This window comes from Nomascus leucogenys, chromosome 8 (genome assembly GCF_006542625.1).
Source record: "Nomascus leucogenys isolate Asia chromosome 8, Asia_NLE_v1, whole genome shotgun sequence".
Lineage (NCBI taxonomy): Eukaryota > Metazoa > Chordata > Mammalia > Primates > Hylobatidae > Nomascus > Nomascus leucogenys.
In genome coordinates, this window is record NC_044388.1 from 97,785,209 (window position 1) to 97,805,986 (window position 20,778).

Here is a 20,778-nt window from a genome sequence, read left to right on the forward strand (position 1 = left end):
ACACACTTAAATAGACATACACAGAGGCATAAGCTGGACAGCTCTTTGTCTGGAAAGTTCTAATAATCTGAAGATTCCATGACTTGTTGCATGGTGTGTTTTGTTTGTTTTTGAGACAGTCTCGCTCTGTTACCCAGGCTGGAGTGCAGTGGTGCCATCTTGGCTCACTGCAACCTCTGCTTCCCCGGTTCAAGCAATTTTCCTGCCTTAGCCTCCTGAGTAGCTGGGATTACAGGTGTGCACCACCACGCCCGACTAACTTTTTATCTTTTTAATAGAGACTGGGTTTTGCCATGTTGGCCAGGCTGGTCTCGAACTCCTGACCTCAAATGATCCACCCACCTCGGCCTCCGAAAGTGCTGGGGAAAAGCACTTTGGGGAAAATTACAGGCGTGAGCCACCACGCCCAGCCTGCATGGTGTTTTTAACCTTTGGCTTCCTGCTGAGTTCACCTGGCCCCTCCCTTGGGGAGCACTAGCCAGTTCACTTTCCACGTGGGAGTTATGTTTCCCCACCCACAGGTATGTTCCTGATTCCTGATCTTTGGGCTTCTCTGATCCACTTTTTCTTTCTTTTTTTTTTTTTTTTTTTTTTTTAACGTTTTCTTTTTTTTTTAGATGGAGTTTCACTCTTGTTGCCCAGGCTGGAGAGCAGTGGCAGGATCTCGGCTCACTGCAACCTCTGCCTCCCAGATTCAAATGATTCTCCTGCCTCAGCCTTCTGAGTAGTTGGGATTACAGCTGTGCGTCACCACACCCAGCTAATTTTTCATTTTTTTTTTTTTAAATACAGATGGAGTTTTGCCATTTGGCCAGGCTGGTCTTGAACTCCTGACCTCAAGTGATCCGCCCACCTCGGCCTCCCAAAGTGTTGGGATTACAGGCGTGAGCCACCACGCCCTGCCAGATCCACTTTTTCTAACTGGCCATTTGTATTAGTCTGTTTTCAGGCTGCTGATAAAGACATACCCAAGACTGGGAAGAAAAAGAGGTGTAATTGGATTTACGGTTCCATGTGGCTGGGGAGGACTCAGAATCATGGCAGGAGGTGAAAGGCACTTCTTACATGGTGGTGGAAAGAGAAAATGAGAGAGATGCAAAACCAGAAACCCCTGATAAACCCATCAGACCTCATGAGACTTATTCATTACCACCAGAACGGTATGGGGAAACCGCCCCCATGATCTAAATTATCTCCCACCGGGTTCCTCCCACAACATGTGGGAATTATGGGAGTACAATTCAAGATGACATTTGAGTGGGAACACGGAGCCAAACCATATCACCATTTGAGCTGTTGTTGATTTTTTTTTTTTTTTTTTTTTTTTGAGATGGAGTCTTGCTTTGTCGCTAGGCTGTAGTGCAGTGGCACGATCTCCACTCACTGCAACCTCCGCCTCCCGGGTTCAAGCGGTTCTCCTGCCTCGGCCTCCCAAGTGGCTAGGATGACATGCATGCATTATCACACCTGGCTAAATTTTTAACTTTTCTGAGAGATGGTGGTCTCGCTGTGTTACCCAGGCTGGTCTTGAACTCCTGGCCTCAAGCAACCTTCCTGCCTCAGCCTCCCAAAATGCTGGGATTACAGGTGTGAGCCACTGCACCCAGGCTGTTGTGAATTTTAATTTGTTTTGTTTTGTTTTCTGATTTTGTATTTTCTCTTCCTTCTATTCTTTTCTCTTCAGATGTATTCAGCGAATACAATTTGTGCTGAGTCATATCACCTATTTATATTTTAATTTTACTATTAGTTTTGGGAAGTCTAATTATTTTTCATTCGGGAAATTGTACAGTCATCTGTTTCCATTCATAGCCTGTCCCCTTCTCCAAAGAGAACGTCTGATAAGTTTTTGGCTACTGTGTAATATGATATTTTTCTATGTAAGTGCATGCACATGTAAACAAAGTAAAACATCATATTAATCACATAGACAGCAAGTGTAATTCAGCTTAAAGGGTCCATAGTAAGCCTTACTTTTTTTTTTTTTTTTTTTGGAGACAGAGTCTTGCTTTGTCACCCAGGCTGGAGTTCAGTGGTGTGATCTTGGCTCACTGCAACCTCCACCTCCCAGGTTCAAGCAATTCTCGTGCCTCAGCCTCCCAAGTAGCTAGGTTTACAGGCATCCACCACCATGTCCAGCTAATTTTTGTATTTTTAGTAGAGACGGGGTTTTGCCATGTTGGCCAGGCTGAGTGTTGGCCAGGCTGATCTCGAACTCCTGGCCTCAAGCAGTCCGCCCACCTCGGCCTCCCAAAGTGCTGGGATTACAGGCATGAGCTACCGCGCCCAGCCAGCCTTACTTTTTATTTTGAAATATAGATTGACAAGCAATTGCAGAACCAGTACAGAAAAGTCCCAAGAACCCAGTTTTCTCTGATGGTTGCATCTTACATAACTATAGGACGGATCCTCCAGCTGCAGTTGCCCTCTAGCCAAAGACCCACCAAGAGCACACCTCTAGTTGAGTAAGTTGCATTTATTACTCATTGCAGTGAGGGAGAGCAGGCACCATGGGGCATCTCAGTAAGAGTGTGTTAGGAAGAACCTAGTATAGGATTTGGGTTTTGGTTGGGTGACTTGGGGGAGGTCAAAGGGAGTGGGATTCACACTAGATGAATTGCATCTGCTGTCAGAAGGCAGAGGCAAGTCTATAATTGCGTAGCTTGAGTCCTATCTCTAGGAAGAGGAGACTGGCATTGGGGGCTAAAGCTGTGACTGGTAAAGTAGCAGCAGTCACTGATTTCAACCAAGAGAGGGTGATGGTTGGTATTTTGTGGGTGGCACAGTGACCTTGTCTTTATGGGTTACTTCAACAAACATTAAGTAGTGACCTTGTTTTGTCTCACTTCATCATGGCCTCAGAGTAACCTTGTCTGAGGTTGTGTCTTTTGCAATTATGCCTAAAAGGAGAATAACATGGCATAGTCGCGCATGCCAAGCCAGCTTCCCGATGTCAGGGGCTTTTATTCCAGATCTTTTGTGTACATTGCTACCATGCCTGTGTATAGTTCTCTGCCATTTCATCATGTATGTAGATTTGAGTAACCACCACTGCAATCAGCATCCAGGACTATTCCATCACCACGAAGATGTCGCTTGTGCTCCTCCTTTAACATCACACCCACCTGCCTGCCCCACCACCATCCCTAACACCTGGCAACCACTAATCCATTTTCCATCTCTATTGCTTTATCCCTTTGAGAATGCCGTGTACATGGAATCATACACTATGTGACCTTTTGATACTGGCTTTCCTCGCACAGCATAATGCCCAGGAGATCCATCCAAGTTGTCGTGTGTATCCATAGTGTGTTTCTTTTTCAGGGCTAAGTAGTATTCTGTAGTGTGTGTATTTGTTTTCTATGACTGCTGTAACAAGTTAAAACTTAGCGGCTTAAACAACACAGGTTTTTAATCTTATAGCCCTGCAAGTCAGAACTCTGGCATGGGTCTTGCCAGACCAAAATCAAGGTGTCAGCAGGCTGCGTTCTTTTCCGAAGGCTCTAGGGAAAAACCCATTTCATTGCTAATTCCTTGCTAGGGGAATTCAATTCCAAGTAGTTGTAAGACTAAGGTTTCTGTTTTCTTGCTGGCTATCAGCTGAGGGCTGTTCCCAGTTTCTAGATCGAGGCCACCCACATTCCTTGGCTCGTGACCACCTCTGTCTGTGTCAAAGCTGGCAACAGCAGATGGAGTTCCTCTCAGGCTTAGAATTTCTCCTGCCTCTTTCCTCATCACATTTCTCTGACTCACCTTCTTGCTTCCCTCTTCCACATTTAAGAATGCATATCATTTGGCTGGGCACAGTGGGTCACAGCTGTGATCCAAGCACTTTAGGAGGCCGAGGCTGGTGGATCACTTGACGTCAGGAGTTCGGGACCAGCCTAGCCAATATGGTGAAACCCCATCTCTACTAAAAATACAAAAATTAGGCCGGGCGCGGTGGCTCAGGCCTGTAATCCAAGCACTTTGGGAGAACGAGGCAGAAGGATCACGAGGTCAAGAGATCGAGACCATCCTGGCCAACATGGTGAAACCTCGTCTCTACTAAAAATACAAAAATTAGCTGAGCATGGTGACACACCTGTAGTCCCAGCTACTCGGGATGCTGAGGCAGGAGAATTGCTTGAACCTCAGAGGTGGTGATTGCAGTGAGCCCAGATCGTGGCACTGCACTCCAGCCTGGCAACAGAGTGAGACTCCATCTAAAAAAAACAAAAAACAAAACAAAACAAAAAACAAAAATTAGCCAGGCATGGTGGTGCACGCCTGTAATCCCAGCTACTTGGAAGACTGAGGCAGGAGAATTGCTTGAACCCGGGAGGCGAAGGTTGCAGTGAGCTGAGATTGCACCACTGCATTCCAGCCTGGGCGACCGACCTAGACTGCATCTCAGAACAACAACAACAAACTCATATCATTAGATTATTCTCACCTCGATAATTCAGGATGATCTCCCATCTCAAAATCCTTAACCTCAACCACATCCGCCAAGTTCCTTCTGCCATGTAAGGCAACATATTCACAGGTTCTGGGAATTAGAGTGTGGACTTCTTTGGGGGACCGTCATTCTGCCTTACTCATTCTGGATGCAACACAGTTTGTTTAGCCATTCATCTATAGAAGGATGTTTGGTTGTTTCCAGTTTTGGGGCTATTAAAAATAAAGGTGCTGTGAACATTCTTGTAAAAAAAAAGGTATATAAGTGGATTACACATCGTTTCCTTTTGCAACTGATTTTTTTCACTCGACATCATATTTCTGAGTTGTATTCATGTTGATCTCTGTAGCTCTAGGTCCTTTGTAGTGCCATTGTGTTCCATGTGAATAGTGTCCTCCCTTCCTTGCTGTGTAATGTTCTATTGAATGACTGTTACCCTATTGATGGACATTTAGGTTGCTTCTAACTTTTCGCTGCTACAAAGAGTGCTGCGGTCAGTATCTTTGTGCAGATCTCCACGTGTGCAGGATGAAGCAGTTTTCTTGACTGGATGAGTAGGAGGGAAGGTTCTGGCCCTAGCACATATGTGTTGTCGGTTCCTACTGGCTATTGTGTAATTGTTCTTCAAGCCCTTTTCACTCCACCAGCAGTGATGAAAGTATTCTGTGCATCTCTGCCAACATTTGGAGTCACAGTTCTTTTTAATTTCTAGACTGGTTTCTTTTTCATTTCTTTTACTTAATTTCTTTTAAATTCTGGACTGGTCTAGGACCTTTCCAAAAGGTATGAAATGGCATCTGAGACTTTTAATTTGCATTTTCCCGATCACTGCCGAGGACACAGGGACACCCCTGTCCAGCACCTCCTCGTTCTACACCCTTGCCGACTTCTTTTCTCCTGACGCTAGCGTTAGAGGTTGCTGCCTCTACCTGCTTTTAAGCATTAAGATCTGGGCAATGCAACCCGACAACTGAAATTTGGTGTCTTGTCTGAAATTACAGGATGTTCCTCAGGCCGCCGTGTTTCCATGGGAACAAGTAACAGTCATCCTTCATGATTAGGTGGTATCCATGGCAACCAAGCCAGCAGCATTTGAATGAAACTGATTTTATTTTATTTATTTTTTGCAAACACATGAAGGTTAAAATGCATTTCTCCGGCTGTGGCTTCCAAGAATAGGAAGACAGCCTGGTAAATGGAGACCCTTTCAACCTCCTAGCGGAAAGGGGATCCAGGATCAGCTGGTCCCATGGCCTAATTTTGCAGACTAGGTGACCGAGAGGTCACATAGAAGTCATACAATGAGTTTGAGCCGAGGAGGAAAGACTGCTGGATCATGCTGGAAGGTCTGGGGCGGACTCTTAAGAGATCGGCGGGGTCTCCCTTCCAGTGATCTAGCCCTAGGAATGCCACTTTCATACTGTGTGATCTTAGCAGATTCACTTCACCTCTCTGGGTTTCTACTGGCACCACCTGTGGTGCTAGACCTATGGGACCATGAGGCCAGGCCTCCCAGTGTCTGTTTGCCCAAATTAGAAAAGATTTGCTACAAAATGAAAGGCCAAAGGCAGCATGCTGGGGCCTAGGACCCTGAGGCTGAATCCCCGGGGTCCAGAGTTAGGACTCAGGGTCAGTTCCCCGCCTTCTTTTCCTGTGTAAAATGGAGGGTGTGTGTGTGTGTGTGTGTGTGTGTGTGTGTGTGTGTGTGTGTGCTTTTACTTGGTGCCAAGGACTGGAGATGACTACTGCTCTTACTCCCTGACTCACTGGATTGATGAAATCAGCTCAGAGAGAGAAAGGGGCAGCCATGGAGTCACACAGCAAAGTCAGGGTTGAATCCAGGTTCCTGGTGTCAGCTTGGCTCCCTACCCGACCCCATGCTCCATGTCCCCTCCATCTTCTCTGGGGCTGGAAGTGTGGGTTTGGGGGCAGTTTAAGGGACTCTCAGCAGATACTCTTGCTTCTTCCCTGGAGGACTTTTAGAGGAAGTCACTTTTGCTTCTCAGAACTTCAGTTTCTCCATCTGGAAAATGGACCTCACTATAGAGCTGCCCAGGTTGTCCTGTGGGATTACATTTGAAAGGGTCCAGAACATGCATTCTCAGCAGGGGCGAGATTGCCCCTAAGTGGGCAAAAAGTTGGTTCTTGGGCTAGAAGATGAAAAAAAACCTTACTGTACAAAGCCCAGTATACACACAGTACACAAAAGATACTGTATGTCTGTGATATTAAAATTTTATGGAGGGGAAATTAGGAAAAAAGTGTCTAGGAAGACTCTTAAGGGAGAGTGACAATGAAAAAACATTGAGAAACGTGGTTCCAGAACCCAGCGATCCATGTCTTTATTAACTTTGTGTTTAGAGCTTACGGCAGGCGGCTGGCTCCGTGGGGAAGGTGTGTGGGCTGTCAGGTCAGGAGAGAGCCTGGCCTGGCCCAGACTCTGCCCTCGATGTTCAGTGTGACCACGGGCACATCACAGCTCCTCTCAGGGCCCAGTTTCCCCATCTGTGGGTAAAGGAGGTCCCATCAGCTCCATGGGTGACTCCCAGGCCGTTGAGCTCCCACCTGGTGGATCAGTTCGGGGTCTGGAGAAAAGCAGGTGGTGCTTCAGACTATGGTGATTAGAGGAGCGTTTGATAGAGGGGCTGCTTATGAAGGTGTGGGCAGGCCTCGGGAACCACAGAGGCAGTGCAGGACCCCAAAGCTAGGGACAGCAGGGGCTGCTTCCCTGAGGCCCCACGGAGGAGGGGAGAGCGTGGTTGCTGGGAGGCAAAGGTCCAGAAGATAGGGTCATCCTGATGGTGGCTGGGACCTTCCGTGGAGGAGGCAGGCAGCCCAGACGACTCTCCCTCCTCCCCTCATCTCTTGCCAGGGCTCCTCTTTGGCCAAACCACATGAAAGTTGAGGGTCTAGAAGCTCAGATGGTAGAGTCCATACAGGCCAGTGCCCTGGAGCAGAAGGCAGTACGCAGAGAGGTGGAGAATGGAAATAGGGGCCACACAGGAGATACCTGGGAAGGTGCCCCAGGTTCCCCTCCAGCTTCGTATGGAGTGCAGGCCTTGCCCTGGGTGTGGGCTGGGAGACTGGAGAGGTCAGGGAGGAGAGCCAGCTGCCCTGTGCAGGAGGGAGAGTGGGCCCCTATCCTCCCGCCCCCTGGGCTCCTTGCTGGCCTTGCTACCTTCTCAGGTGGAGGGGTGTAGCCAGGGCTTCTGAATGGAAGTTAAAGACTTTTGGGAGCACTCTTTGCTATAGACCTGTTGTTGAGGGATCACACACACGTTTCTTTTCTTCTGGTCTCAGCTTCATCATCTGTCGAATGGGAGATTGGACCAAGCAACCTCTGAGAGCTTCCTGGCCCAGACCCAGGAGGCAAGAGGCAGGATTCTGGGCATTAGTGTTGGTCTCAGTGGAAAGACATCCTCACTGGGCACCCAGTGTTCTACCAGGGGACTCCATGCACCTCTTTCCTGGAGTGGTGAGGGCCCACCTACCCAGGAAAGTGTTAAGCTGTGGCCAGGGGTGTGTGTGTGTGTGTGTGTGTGTGTGTGTGTGTGTGTGTGTCAGGAGAGGGAGGGTAGTTCCTGGAAGCTCCAGCTCCTGTCGTCCTGGTGATCCCAAGACCCCTGTGGGGCAGCCTGACTCTGCCAACCAGGTTCCATAACTGCAGTGGGTACCCCGTGTTTGTTGGTTTGATGGAGGAATCTTGACTAAGCACTGCAGGGTGCCTGGCTCTGGGTGGGGGTGGGAAACAGACAACCCATCTTCCTGCCGAGACGCCAAGTAGCAAGTCTGCAGGGCTGACTGATGTGCGGGATTGTGAGTCATTCTGCCTGAAGTGATCTGGGCGCCCCCAGCATTGCCCCAGAGCTCAAAGGATGACAGTTCCTGCAGGAGGCCATTCCAGGGAAGAGAATTCTAGGGAGGGGGAGAGCATGGGTAAAGGTGTGGAGGTGGGACATTCCTGCATTGTGCCAGGTACAGCAGAGGGTTAGCAAGAACAGAAGCCAGAGAGTGTGTGAGGTAGAATGGCCTTGGGTGCCAGGGTGAGGAGTCCCTTCTTTCTGAGGGCATTGAGAGCATTAGAAGCAGTTGGGCTCAGGGTCCTGACTGTGCCTGGCACTGCCCATCTCCCACTTCTACCGCTTTCCCTAGAGAGGTGGCTGAACCCGGGGGTCTGCCTCTGGCTAAGGTTTGCATCCCGAGACTAAGCCCTGAGTACCTCCTATGTGTTGGCCCCTTGGCTGGGTGTTGGGACGCATGGGACTTAGGGCTGAAGGAGTCATGGACTCAGTCCAGACACACTGGACCATCATTCCTGCTCTGGTGCTCAGTAGCCCTGTGACCTTGGGCTGGTGACTGCACCCTGAGCCTCAGCTTCTGCTCTGGTCATTGGCAGCTTGGCTGAGTATAGCAGATGGGACATAGGTTATGGGTGACAGCCTCTCAGAGGGAGGTGGCATGTGCTATCACAGAGCACAGGAGGGTGCTCCAGGTGGGTGGTGCGAAGGGGTGAGAGATGAAGGCAGACAGGAAAGCATGGGAAGAATTTTCCTAGCAAAACCTCCAGAAAGAGTGGTTATCCCTTGAGTGCGACTAGAGAGATTGTGGAGGAGGAGGTCCAAGGAAAGTTCTAAGCAGGAAGCACCGTGCGGGAACAGCAAGGGCCTTAAGAGACAGATGGCGCCAGGCTGAGGATGAGCCATGTGGGAAGGGAGCTTTTCTGGAAGAGGCGCCTGGGGCTGGATGGTCTGAACCTGGTGTCAATGCCTGCCTCAGGCCTGCCTGGAGGTCAGCGGGCCTGAACCAGTCTCAGGACAGCTTTGCCTGCTTGGCCATGAGCCAAGGCTCAGGATGAAGCCTGTACTTCTGTGGACTCCTGTCCATGTGACTGTGTGGAGGGAATGGCCTGGAAAGCACACAGCGCCCCAGCATCCTGTTCTGCCTTCTGGAAAGCCTGGTCCTTGTGTGAACCCCATGTCATCTGTCCTGTGTGTGTGTGCGCACGTCCCCTGCTCAATGTGTACCTGGGGTGGGTCTGGGAGTGTACACATTGGAGTATCTGCATGAATATAAACATGCACGTGTGTTTGTCTGGGCATTCCCATCTCACTCCACACCCCTGTGTGTTCACACCTACCAGGGAAACCTCTGCCCTGTCCTTTTTCTCCCTTGCGAGTCAACAGGTCTTTCCCAGGCACCCCCCACGCACCAGGCTCCATGCAGGGTGCTGGGAAGGTGGAGATGCAGCCAGCTTAGGCATAGGTGTTGGGAGTCCTGCAGACACACACACACACACACACACACACACACACTGCAAATGAGAGCATTGATAGGAGACTCAGGTCTAGTTATTGCTGTAGGAGGCAAAAGCGAGGCAAGAGCTAGAGGTAGAGGGGAGAGCTGCAGGATGGACCGGGCTGGGGAAAGGGAGCAGGAAGGGAGTCCTCTGTTGGGGGCCACCTCTGGAGCAATGGCAAAGAGGCAGCTGGTGCCACACTGTTGTGGGGGAACCAGTGAGGAAAGTGGCCAGGTTGGCAGGTTGGACAGACTCAGAAGGTTTTATGTAGGTGTGCTAAGGCCGTGACTAAAAGTTTTCAATAAGCTGCCACCATTTAAGAGTCAGAATACTTCATATTTTGAAAAACCCAGATGATCAGCCTCTCTTGAACCATGGAAGCTATGGCTGCCCTGAGCGCCTCCTGGTGTTGTAGCAGTAACCGGTGAGCACCGAGTGGCTGGCTGCTGTCCTGGATTCTGGATTTCCCGCTGGCCTTTCTAGGCCTCCCAAATTTAAAGCCTCTGGAAAAGAAGGTCTGAACTGGAAGCCAGCAGTCACAGATTCTCATGTTTGAAAAAACATGGGGACTGACATAGTGGCTGAGCCCTGTAATCCCAGCACTTTGGGAGGCCAAGGTGGGAGGATGGCTTGAGGCCAGGAGTTTGAGACTGGCTTGGGCAACAAAGGAAGACCGCATCTCTACAATTTTTTTTTAAAATTAGGTAGTTGTGTTGAGGTGCGCCTGTGGTCCCAGCTACTTGGGAGGCTGAGGCAGGAGGATTGCTTGAGCCTAGGAATTCTAGGCTGGGTGAGTATGATTGCATCACTGCACTTCAGCCTGAGCGAAAGAATGAGACCCTGTCTCTAAAACAAATAGAAAACTTGAGAAGTCATCCAAGCTCCCCAAGTGTGGCATCCCAGGAGATGGCTCAGTTATCTGTCTGCTTGTATGCCTCCAGTGACAGGGAGCCCACTACATTACAAACAGTGGGGGTTTTGGGGAACCTTCCCCCTCTTTTTTTTTGAGACAGAGTCTCACTCTGCTGCCCAGGCTGGAGTGCAGTGGCACGATCTCGGGCCACTGCAACTTTCGCCTCCCGGGTTCAAGTGATTCTCCCACCTCAGCCTCCCGAGTAGCTAGGACTACAGGCACACGACACCACTCCTGGCTAATTTTTGTATTTTTAGTAGAGACGGGGTTTCACCATGTTGGCCAGGCTGGTCTCGAACTCCTGACCTCAGGTGATCCCTCCGCCTCGGCCTTCCAAAGTGCTGGGATTACAGGTGTGAGCCACTGTGCCAGGCCTTTTTTTTCCCCCTTTTTAAAAAATTGTGATAAAATATGTAAAACATAAAAGTTATCATTTTAACTAGTTTTAAGTGTACAATTCAGTGGCATGAAGTCCATTTGTAATGATCTACAACCATCACCACTATCCATTCCTAAAACTCTTCATCACCCTTTACAGAAACTCTGTACCATTAAGCAATAACTCTTTGTTCCCCTCTCTCATCAGCCTCTGCTAACTTCAAATCTACTTTCTGTCTCTACTAATTGGCCTCTTCTAGATATTTCATATAAATGGGTGGGATCATACAAAATATGTCCTTTTGGGTTACTCAGTGTAATGTTTTCAAGGCCCATCCACGTTACAGCTTAAATCAGAACATCATTCCTTTTTAGAGCAGAATGGTATTCCCTTGCATGTCAGTACCATGTGTGTGTGTCCATGCTTCTGCTGATGGACACTTGGGTTTCCACTATTGGGCTGTTGTGAACATTTGCATTTATCTAAACTTTATTAACTTTGTGTTTAGAGCTTACGGCAGGCGGCTGGCTCCGTGGGGAAGGTGTGTGGGGTGTCAGGTCAGGAGAGAGCCTGGCCTGGCCCAGACTCTGCCCTCGATGTTCAGTGTGACCACGGGCACATCACAGCTCCTCTCAGGGCCCAGTTTCCCCATCTGTGGGTAAAGGAGGTCCCATCAGCTCCATGGGTGACTCCCAGGCTGTTGAGCTCCCACCTGGTGGATCAGTTCGGGGTCTGGAGAAAAGCAGGTGGTGCTTCAGAGCATGGGGTCGGGTGAGGAGCCAAGCTGACACCAGGAGCCTGGATTCAACCCTGACTTTGCTGTGTGACTCCATGGCTGCCCCTTTCTCTCTCTGAGCTGATTTCATCAATCCAGTGAGTCAGGGAGTAAGAGCAGTAGTCATCTCCAGTCCTTGGCACCAAGTAAAAACACACACACACACACACACACACACACACACACACACACACACACACACACCCTCTATTTTACACAGGAAAAGAAGGCGGGGAACTGACCCTGAGTCCTAACTCTGGACCCTGGGGATTCAGCCTCGGGGTCCTAGGCCCCAGCATGCTGCCTCTGGCCTTTCATTTTGTAGCAAATCTTTTCTAATTTGGGCAAACAGACACTGGGAGGCCTGGCCTCATGGTCCCATAGGTCTAGCACCACAGCTGGTGCCAGTAGAAACCCAGAGAGGTGAAGTGAATCTGCTAAATTGAAACTTGTTTTCAATTATTTTGGGTTATACCCAGGAGTGGAATTGCCGGATCATGTGGTACTTGTATTTTTAATTTTTGGAGGAACTGCCAGACTTTTCCATAGTGCCTGGACCATTTTCTAGGGACCAGTTTGTCTGTTGTCCTGGCTGGGATGGGAGTGGCAGGAGGCCCTAGCTGTGTGGCCTTGGCTATTCTTGTTCAATCTCTCTCTTCTCCTCTGTTGGCAGAGTCGCCTCAAGAAAGGCCGGGCTCTCGGCGCAGCCTGCCCGGCAGCCTCTCCGAGAAGAGCCCCAGCATGGAGCCCTCGGCCGCCACGCCGTTCCGGGTCACGGTAACTATCTCTGCGTCACCACCACCGCCACTGCCACCACCATCACCACCTCGCCCGGGGTGCTGCTCTGTGACCCCGCGGCCCCCCTTCCTGGAGCCTCATGGACCCGGAGAGCATCCGGCCTCCCTTGCTCTAGGTATCCAATCCCTCAGCTGCTCCCATCTCCGTGGCTCAGCCCTGGTCCCGGTGGCCACATGGGGGGTCCCATCCTGAGAGGGAGGGGGCAGGTAGAGGACAGACAGCACCAAAGGCTATGGGGCCCAGCGCTGAGCTGGCCCGGGAAGAAAAGAGGCTCTTTTTAGTTTAGATAAATGTACCCTTGAGGGCGCACACACGCTGTGCTTCTGCAATCCTGAAAAGATGCACTATTTTTGTTTCCATATATTTTAACACCTCTCATGGCATACCATAATTTAAATCTTTCTTGGTGGTACATAAAATAATGCTATATCTTACAACTGATGATGGCTTAGAACCGACAAAACAGAATATATATCGTAGCTATTGAATTGAGTGGTCCCCACCAGCACACAGACTTTTTAAAAATTACAAACCTAAACAACTTTATGGAAACAGAACCCAAGGACCCTTAACGTCTGACTGTTCATGCCCTTCTGCATTTCTGCGTGTACACACACACACACACACACACACACACACACACACCAGAGTTCTGGGTCCCTTCACTCCCTCATTCAGGAGCATTACTGTGTGCACCTCTCTACAGGGCTGTGCCAAGCACCAGAAACGCAGCGATGACATAGACACATTCCTTTCTCCAGGAAGCTCAGGTCTGTAGGGCAGGTGGATGTTGGATGGTTTGTTCATCCATTCATTCACTCATCAGTTTTTCTGGCATGCCTGCTGTGTGCGAGCAGAGGAAAGAAGGTTCTGGGTGGCGGGAACAGAGAGTGTGCAGGCCTGGCTGTCACTGGATAGCATCATATAGGGGCTCCAGGGGAGCTGGAAGTGACTGGCTATTCCCAGTGTGTTGGGAGGGGGTCGCACGGGAGCTGGCTTTTGAGCTGCGTCTTGAAGGGTCTGTAGGAAATGGCTAGGCAAGGACAGAGAGAGAGGGGAGGATTTCCAGGGAGGGAGAACAGCAGTTGCAAAGGTATGGAGGCACCCTAGAAATTTCCTCTGCTTGCCTTAGGGCTGGCTCCTCATCCCTTGGGCATCAGCTCAGATATCAACTCCTGACCACACCACCTCAAGGAAGCTCTCTTGGTTTTCCCCATCACAGCAGCCTGCTCTTCTCTTTCCTAGTACTTAGTGTCAGCATGAGAATGTGAGCTCATAAGGTCAGGGGCTGATGTGTTTGTGGCATGCAGAAATGCTTGGTGGAGCTGGAGCTGAGGGGATCTGGAGGACGGGGTAGGAGGTAAGGCTGGGAGGCCTGGCTGAGTCAAGGTCACGTGGAACCTCCAGTACCAGGCCAAAGGGATGGGGCTTTCCCCAGGGCCACTGATTCTCTCCACTGTCGATATGTTATAAAAATGCCTTAAAAACTAGCTTATTGTCCTTCTTTAAGATTTCAGTCCATTGGGCCAGGGCAGGGCCTGGGAATCTGCATTTTAACAAGCTTTCCCCAGGAGGTGATTCTGAGTACCCAACTGGGGGTTGAGCCTGTGGGCAATGAGGAGGAAGCCTGCGCTGAGAGGATTCAGGGTCATGGCCCTGAGTTTTGCCAGGGGGTCTCAGGAAGCTGGTCTCCAGCCTGCAGGGAGCGCCTGGAGGCTGGGGCAAGGGTGACCCCCATCAGCTGGAGCAAAGACCAAGTTCTGATCTCTCTGGATTCCTGGGGCCACAGCAAGCAGGGTGGGCCTTCAGGGGGGCCCTAGGGAATGATGACTAGTAATAATTAGTAATAGTAGCCGCCTCCATTGATGAAGTGCCTACTGTGTGCCAGACACTGGGCTCACGGTCCTACATCCCTGATCTCTCTCTCTTTTTTTTTGAGACAGAATCTTGCTTTGTCGCCCAGGCTGGAGTGCAGTGGTGTGATCTTGGCTCACTGCAACCTCTCCCTCCCGGGTTCAAACAGTTCTCCCACCTCAGCCCCCCGAGTAGCTGGGATTACAGGAGCCTGCCACCACCCCCAGCTATTTTTTGTATTTTTAGTAGAGACGGGGTTTTGCCATGTTGGCCAGGCTAGTCTCGAACTCCTGATCTCAGGTGATCCTACCACCTTGGCCTCCCAAAGTGCTGGGATTACAGGCGTGAGCCACCACGCCCAGCCTACCTGATCTCTCTTCATCCAGGAAACACACTTACAGCTGAAATATTGGTTACCCCATTTCCCAGGTGAGGAAACAGGTTCCGAGAGGTAAAGTCACTTGCTGCCTAAGCTCCAACTGCTACTAAGTGGCGGAACCAAGATTCGAGCCCAGGTCTCTCTGACTGCAGGGCATGAAGCACACCCATCCTCAAGCTAGGAGGCGGATCCATTGCCCCACACCCTCCCAGCACCCCATCAGCATCGCTTTTCCGGCTGTTTCCCTTTCCTGAGTTGCTCTAATAGGGGTATTATCACGCCTTAAAGTTTTTATAATTTGCAGCTCTTTAAGTGACAGCTAGGATCGGTGTTTTCCCTGTAGTGGTGTCTTCATTCTGTCTCCCAGGGTAGAAACCACCTTCGGTCAGAGCCAGCCTTGGGAACCTCGAGCTGCCTGGGACTCAGCTCAAGTCCCACCTGCCCGGTTAGGGTCTGCAGGATGGAGAGCATGTTCAAGGTGGTCGTTCTGCCCACTTCTTATGGCAACCCTCTAGGGGAGGCACTATTAGTGTGCCCATTTCACAGGTGAGGAAACTGAGGTTCAGAGGTGACATTCTTTAGCTGGTGTCACTCAGCTCCTGAGTCAGGACTGCCGGGCATCTACGTTTTGTGTCATTTCCAGGGCACCTTGGTCCTTAAGGGGTGTGATTTGAGATTCTTTTTCTGGGCTGGGTGCTGGGAGCTGGGGGGACTGGAGAACCCAGAGGTGGGGATCTGGGTTCAAATCCCAGCTCTTCCATGACCCATGTGATCTCAGTAGCCAGTGAGCCTCGTGTTCTTGACAGTAAAATGTGGAATGACCGACTTTGCTTGGACTGTGGACTTGGTAAATGTGGCCGCCCAAGTCTGACCCATGGTAGGTGCTTCAGGGATGAAATCCATCATTAACATCCAAATCACGTTTCCATTTTTGGCTGTAAAACATCATTAAAGGTCTAGGAGGGTTGGAGTACAGGCAGAGGACAAGGTGTCTGGGGAAAGGTCAGAGGTAAGCCTGGCCTGGGCCTTGGGGACAGTCCCTCAGACAGACCCTGTGCAGGGCCAGAAGCACCTGCCTCCCTCCCCTAGCCCGTAGCACACACTTGCTCACTTACAGGCTCCCAAAAGCCATGTCCTCACGTGCTCAGCTGACTTCTGCTCTGTGTAGACCCTCAAGGGAACCCGGGAAACATGGTTTTGCCTCGGGGAGGCAGGGGAGATGCCACAGGATGTACTGGAATAACTGCCACCTTCACTGCCATTTCAAACCCAGATGGCGGGCTGTCAGCATCTCTTACAGGGGTGCTCCTTAGGGAGAATCAATGAGTCAGGGTGTAAGGTCTACAAGGCTCAGCCTGTCCACCTTCTCCATGGAAACTGAGGCCTGAGAAGGGCTTGTCAGAGGTCACCACCCAGCTGACAGCGGTTCAGGAGCCTGGGTTGTTTACACCCTCACATGCCACCCCTCCTCATTTTGTGAGTCAGCCGAGGACCTGCAGCCACTCTGCAGAGTGTTGAAGGCTCAGTGCTAGTCCCGCCCCTGCCTCTTGTAGACTATATGACCCTGGGAGAGCCTCAGTTTCCCCTTTTGTGAAATGTGGGGGATGGCCTTTGTAAGGCAGCGTACAGTTCAGGCATAAATAGGTGCTTAAATGTTCTGGTGCAGTAGCTAAGAGAATGGGCTCTAGAGAGTTCCCCGACCTGGGTTTCAGGCCCTGCACAGCCTCATACCAGCTTCGTGGCTTGGCCAGGAATGGAACTTTTCTGCCCATCTGGGACAACTCCCTCCCTCCTATAGGGAGAGTTGGGGGGTAGGGGAGTGGCTCTTCAGGACCACACAGTGCTATGAGGCTGGCATGTGCCCTGCAAGTTATAGGGGGCCCTGAATGAGGATGGGGGAAGGGGCCTGGGAGTAGGTGACCAGAGAGGCTTCATGTGCATATGTGGCCATCAGCTCTCAGGCTCCTGAGATTCAAACCCAGGTCTGTCTGCTCTGTGCCAGTAGCGTCTTCTGGAAGGGAAGGAGGGAAGGGTGGCAGGCAGCAAGCTGGGGCCCTGGATCTGCATAGACCAATGGTCAGGCTGGGTCTGGGGGCTTTGCATGTGCCCACCCAGCTTCCCCAGGCCCTGGGCCCCTTAGCAGCAACAGCGTGCTGTTCTGTCTCTCCTGCCACTCCATGGCAGAGGAGCCGTGGTTTGATTTGGGAGGCAAAGAGCTGATGACTCTTCCTGGTCTCCCCACAAGCTCCTCAGCCTGCCCCCTTCCTCAGCCCCAACCTTCTCTGTTGCAGGCTGGGTCCTTCCTCCCTCCCTCCTTCCTCTGCCCCCACCCCCTCCCATCAACCTTGAGGATGGCTGGCAGGCCCGGGGTGTGGGAGGTGGCAGAGGCTCTGGGAAACTTGACAGCCAATTGATTCCTCCTCGGGAAGTTGAAAGTGGAGAGTCGTGTTTGAAGGTTTAGCTGAAATTAGGTCTCAGGGCTATTTTTTGTGAGATGGAGAAGGAGAAGTGTCAGGAAGGGGAAGGCCCAAGGGGCTGGAATAAACTGCAGATAAACTCAACACTGGGTTGATTCTAGGAGCAGGTCTTTGGTTTCTTTCAACAACTCACTTTTACTGGGTGCTTGGTTGTGCACACTCTGCATAGGATGCTGTGACAGAACAAGGAACAGTTATTTCTGGCCAGGAAGGACAGGGAAGAATTCTTAGAGGAGGGACTTTTGGGGCTGGGCTTTGAGGGGTGCACAGGAGTTCATCAGGAACCAAGGGAGAAGAGTATTTCAGTTACTGAAGTGAATAGAAACAAGCTAATGGCCCTGTGTGATTGGAGTGCTGGATGGGTTCAGGGCCCGGAGAGAAGAGTGAGAGGACTTTGGTGGGTGAGCTAAAGCCTTTGGACTTCCTCCTGCAGGATACAAGAACTACAGTGGATGATGGCTGTGAGTGGAGCCAGCAGTAGACCTCTGGGCTGTGGACCTCAGATTTCCCAGCTGCTCACCCCTCTTCTCACTCCTATAGCCTCCCCGCACCCTCCCCATGTCTCAGCTGTCTTTCTGTCACACAAACACAAGAAACATGCATGTGAACACAAATATGCAAGCTGGTGGGTGACCCTCCCACCCATGTCACCATGGAAAGGCTGTTGGAAATTAACTGGTTCAACCCTTCCCCATACAGAGGAGGGACTGAGAATCATAGAAGGGAGAGTCCTTTCCTGAGGTCACACAGCATGTCTAGGGTAGGGCCTGGAATTGAGCCCAGGTCTCTGTCCCTCTCCCTTGCATCCAGTGGTCCTCACCCCTTACTCCTTCCTGTCCTCTCCTCCCAGCACCTGGACATCAGCCACCCCGTCTCAGCTGAGCCCTTCTCCCAGCCCCCATCACATTTCCTGGGAGGAATGGGTGTTCTTTGGTCCAACTGCCCTTGGAGCTCCCCGACAGCTCCCTCGCGCTCATCTGCACACTGCCCCTTCCTGGCCACCAGGCCCCAGCCCCAGCTGTAGAGGGACCCGAAGTTTGGGCTGGGGGCTGCCTGAAGGATGAATGTGTGACTTGAGATCCAGGAGGGGTCATTCTCTGCTCCCTGCAGAGTCGGCCTCGCTGCCCCCCATTTGTGCCCCTTCCAAGCTACGGAGGCTCCAGGTGGCTGTTGGGGTGGGGAACAGAAAAGCCAGCCAGGCTCACAGATCAGACGAGCCAGATCTGTCTGAGGGTATATGGGGAAACTGAGGCCTGGAGAGGAGCAGCTTGCCCAGGATACTTGCTGGGGCTCCCTCCACTGGCCCAGGCTGCTGTGGGTCTATCTCAGATGGTCGTTCACTTGGGACATATTTATATTTGTGGCCCATCAACCAGCGGAGGGATGTCAGCCACGCGGTCCTGGCTGTAACAGGGCGGTAGTGCTGGACCCCTGGGTGGGGTCCCACCATGGGTGCCCCAGTTTTCTCCTTGAAGTATAAGAAATTTGCTTAGTTTTGCTCTGTGAGTCAGTCTCCTGACCCAGCATCCAGCGTGTATTCAGTAGATGGGCGGGGTGGTGGGAGAGCAAACCCTGCCTCCTCCGCCCCCTCCACCCTCACTCCCTCCATCCCCGCCCTTCACGGAGCCTGATTGGTATTAAACTATTCAAACCCAAAAGGAGCATTACTGTCATTTTGGTCTGTGTCTGCCTTCCGCGGGGGGCGTCCCGCTTTTCTGCAGAGGGAGTGTTGGAAGGTGGGATTCAGGAGTTGTCCAGGGTGGCCAGGGTGAGGCAAGGATGGTCTTCGGGGCAGAAGTCTGAGGACAGGGGGTCTTGGAGCCTCCTGAATCCAAGACCAGGCCAGTCTGAGGCCTGGGACAGAGGTGGGACTGCTGCAGTATTGGTAGGGTTGGGAGGCTGTCGCCCCACCCCATTAATACACAGGAAGGTGGTTTCATTAGCTCCATTTTATAGCTGGGGATCCCAGGCTCAGGGAGGAGAAGGGCCTGGCCTCAGCAGGTCTACAGCTGGTGGGTGGCAGGGGCGGGAGCCCAGCTCTGGTCTGCGAGTCTTGCCGTGGTATGAACGAACTTACTTTCTTCTCTCCTTTTGCCTTTCTTTATTCTTTCTTTCAATAAATTTGCCATCACCACCAACTACGTGTCAGGGCCTATGCCAGTCATTGAGGATACAAAGAGGATGAAAACGTAGTTGCTACCTGCAGAAATACAGAAGGGCCAGCTGGGGCTTGGTGAAGTAATTTCCAGGCAGGTGAAGGGGAAAGGACATTCCAGGCAAAGGCCAGGACATGGGAAACAGCATGAGCAAATGACAGCAGGAACTGAGAGCAGTTTGGGGGCTGAAATGTCAGGAAGTGGCTGGAATGGAAGCGAGAAGAGATCCATGGCAGTGAACAGAGCAGACAGGATCTAAGGCCATATTAACAGGAGTATGAGGTCCTCAGCAAGGGAGGTGAGGTGGGCCAGAGTAGGCCAGAGCAGACATGGAGTGCAGCATACTTGACCAGGCTAGGAGAGTCTGGAGCTCCTTCAGTGGGCAGAGACCAAGACTGGGTGGGGATCCAGCATGGGCTTGGGGGGACAAGAAAATTGCTTTTCTCAAGCAGGTTCTCAGGAGCCTGTTCCAACCCCCTCTCCCCCCGCAACATCTGTGCTCAGAATGCCCTTGGGCAGGGGTAGGGGGAAGAGCCCACTTCAAGGATCCCTGGAATCTCCTGCCTCATCCTGGCAAGTGGCAGCTTGGCTTGGGCAGTGTGAGTGGAGAGGATGGAAGTGAAAGGAACAAGCCAGCCTCAGTACCCCCTCTTCTTCCTGCCCTGGGGTCTTCCAAATGCGTCAGTAGGCCATCCCTGTAAATTCCATTTCCCCAGCCCTGCACTTAAGCCTGTTGGGCAGCATGGAATCAGATGAACTGGTTCCCATTAAGGTGTAAAGGCCACCACCCCAATCCCTGCCAGGTTCAGTAACTGGCAGGTGGAATGCTCTGTGGGGGCCTTTCTTCCTCTCTTCACACCCATTCAGGGTCTTGGGGTACAGTGCTGGCCTCTCCCAGGGATAATCCCCCCAACCCAGGGGTGGAGCAGGATTAGAATCTTGGCCACTGCTCCCTTCTGTGGGATGGCTCAGGCAAGTTGTCCCACTGTCTTTCCCTGTCTGTAAACGGGCAGGAACCCCTCCCCACAGACTCAGTGCCTGGCCCAAGGGAGCATTCCCCACACCTGTTCCCTTTGCTTGTGTGAGGGATGCACCTCCACCCCACATTTCCTCCAGAGCCCCAAGTAACTGGGCAGACCCCTCTCCTCTCCCTTCCATACCCTTCCGTCCCGGCCCCAAAGCAACATCACCCCTGACTGAACTTCTAGGGCTCAGCCCTGGCAGTAGAAGGTGGAGAGGGGCTGGAGGGGTTCCTAGGGGACCAGCGACCAAGTTCTCAGGTGGTGAGTTCAGATGGAGATGGAGGTGTC

The 20,778-nt window shown here is 51.5% G+C and overlaps 1 protein-coding gene across 10 annotated transcripts in view; it reads left to right on the forward strand.

Moving 5' to 3' along the window:
* The window catches only part of DAB2IP (DAB2 interacting protein), a 134,131-nt gene that overhangs the window by 15,458 nt on the left and 97,895 nt on the right, over window positions 1-20,778 (forward strand). For 5 of the 10 annotated variants that reach the window (XM_030817742.1, XM_030817745.1, XM_030817746.1 and 2 more), the window contains exon 2: window positions 12,478-12,581. In XM_030817742.1, the coding sequence (XP_030673602.1) occupies window positions 12,478-12,581 (104 nt within the window). Of the gene's footprint in view, window positions 1-845; window positions 991-2,319; window positions 2,466-12,477; window positions 12,718-20,778 lie in introns of those variants that run through there. The other 5 variants (XM_030817743.1, XM_030817750.1, XM_030817749.1 and 2 more) reach the window with 5 other exon arrangements.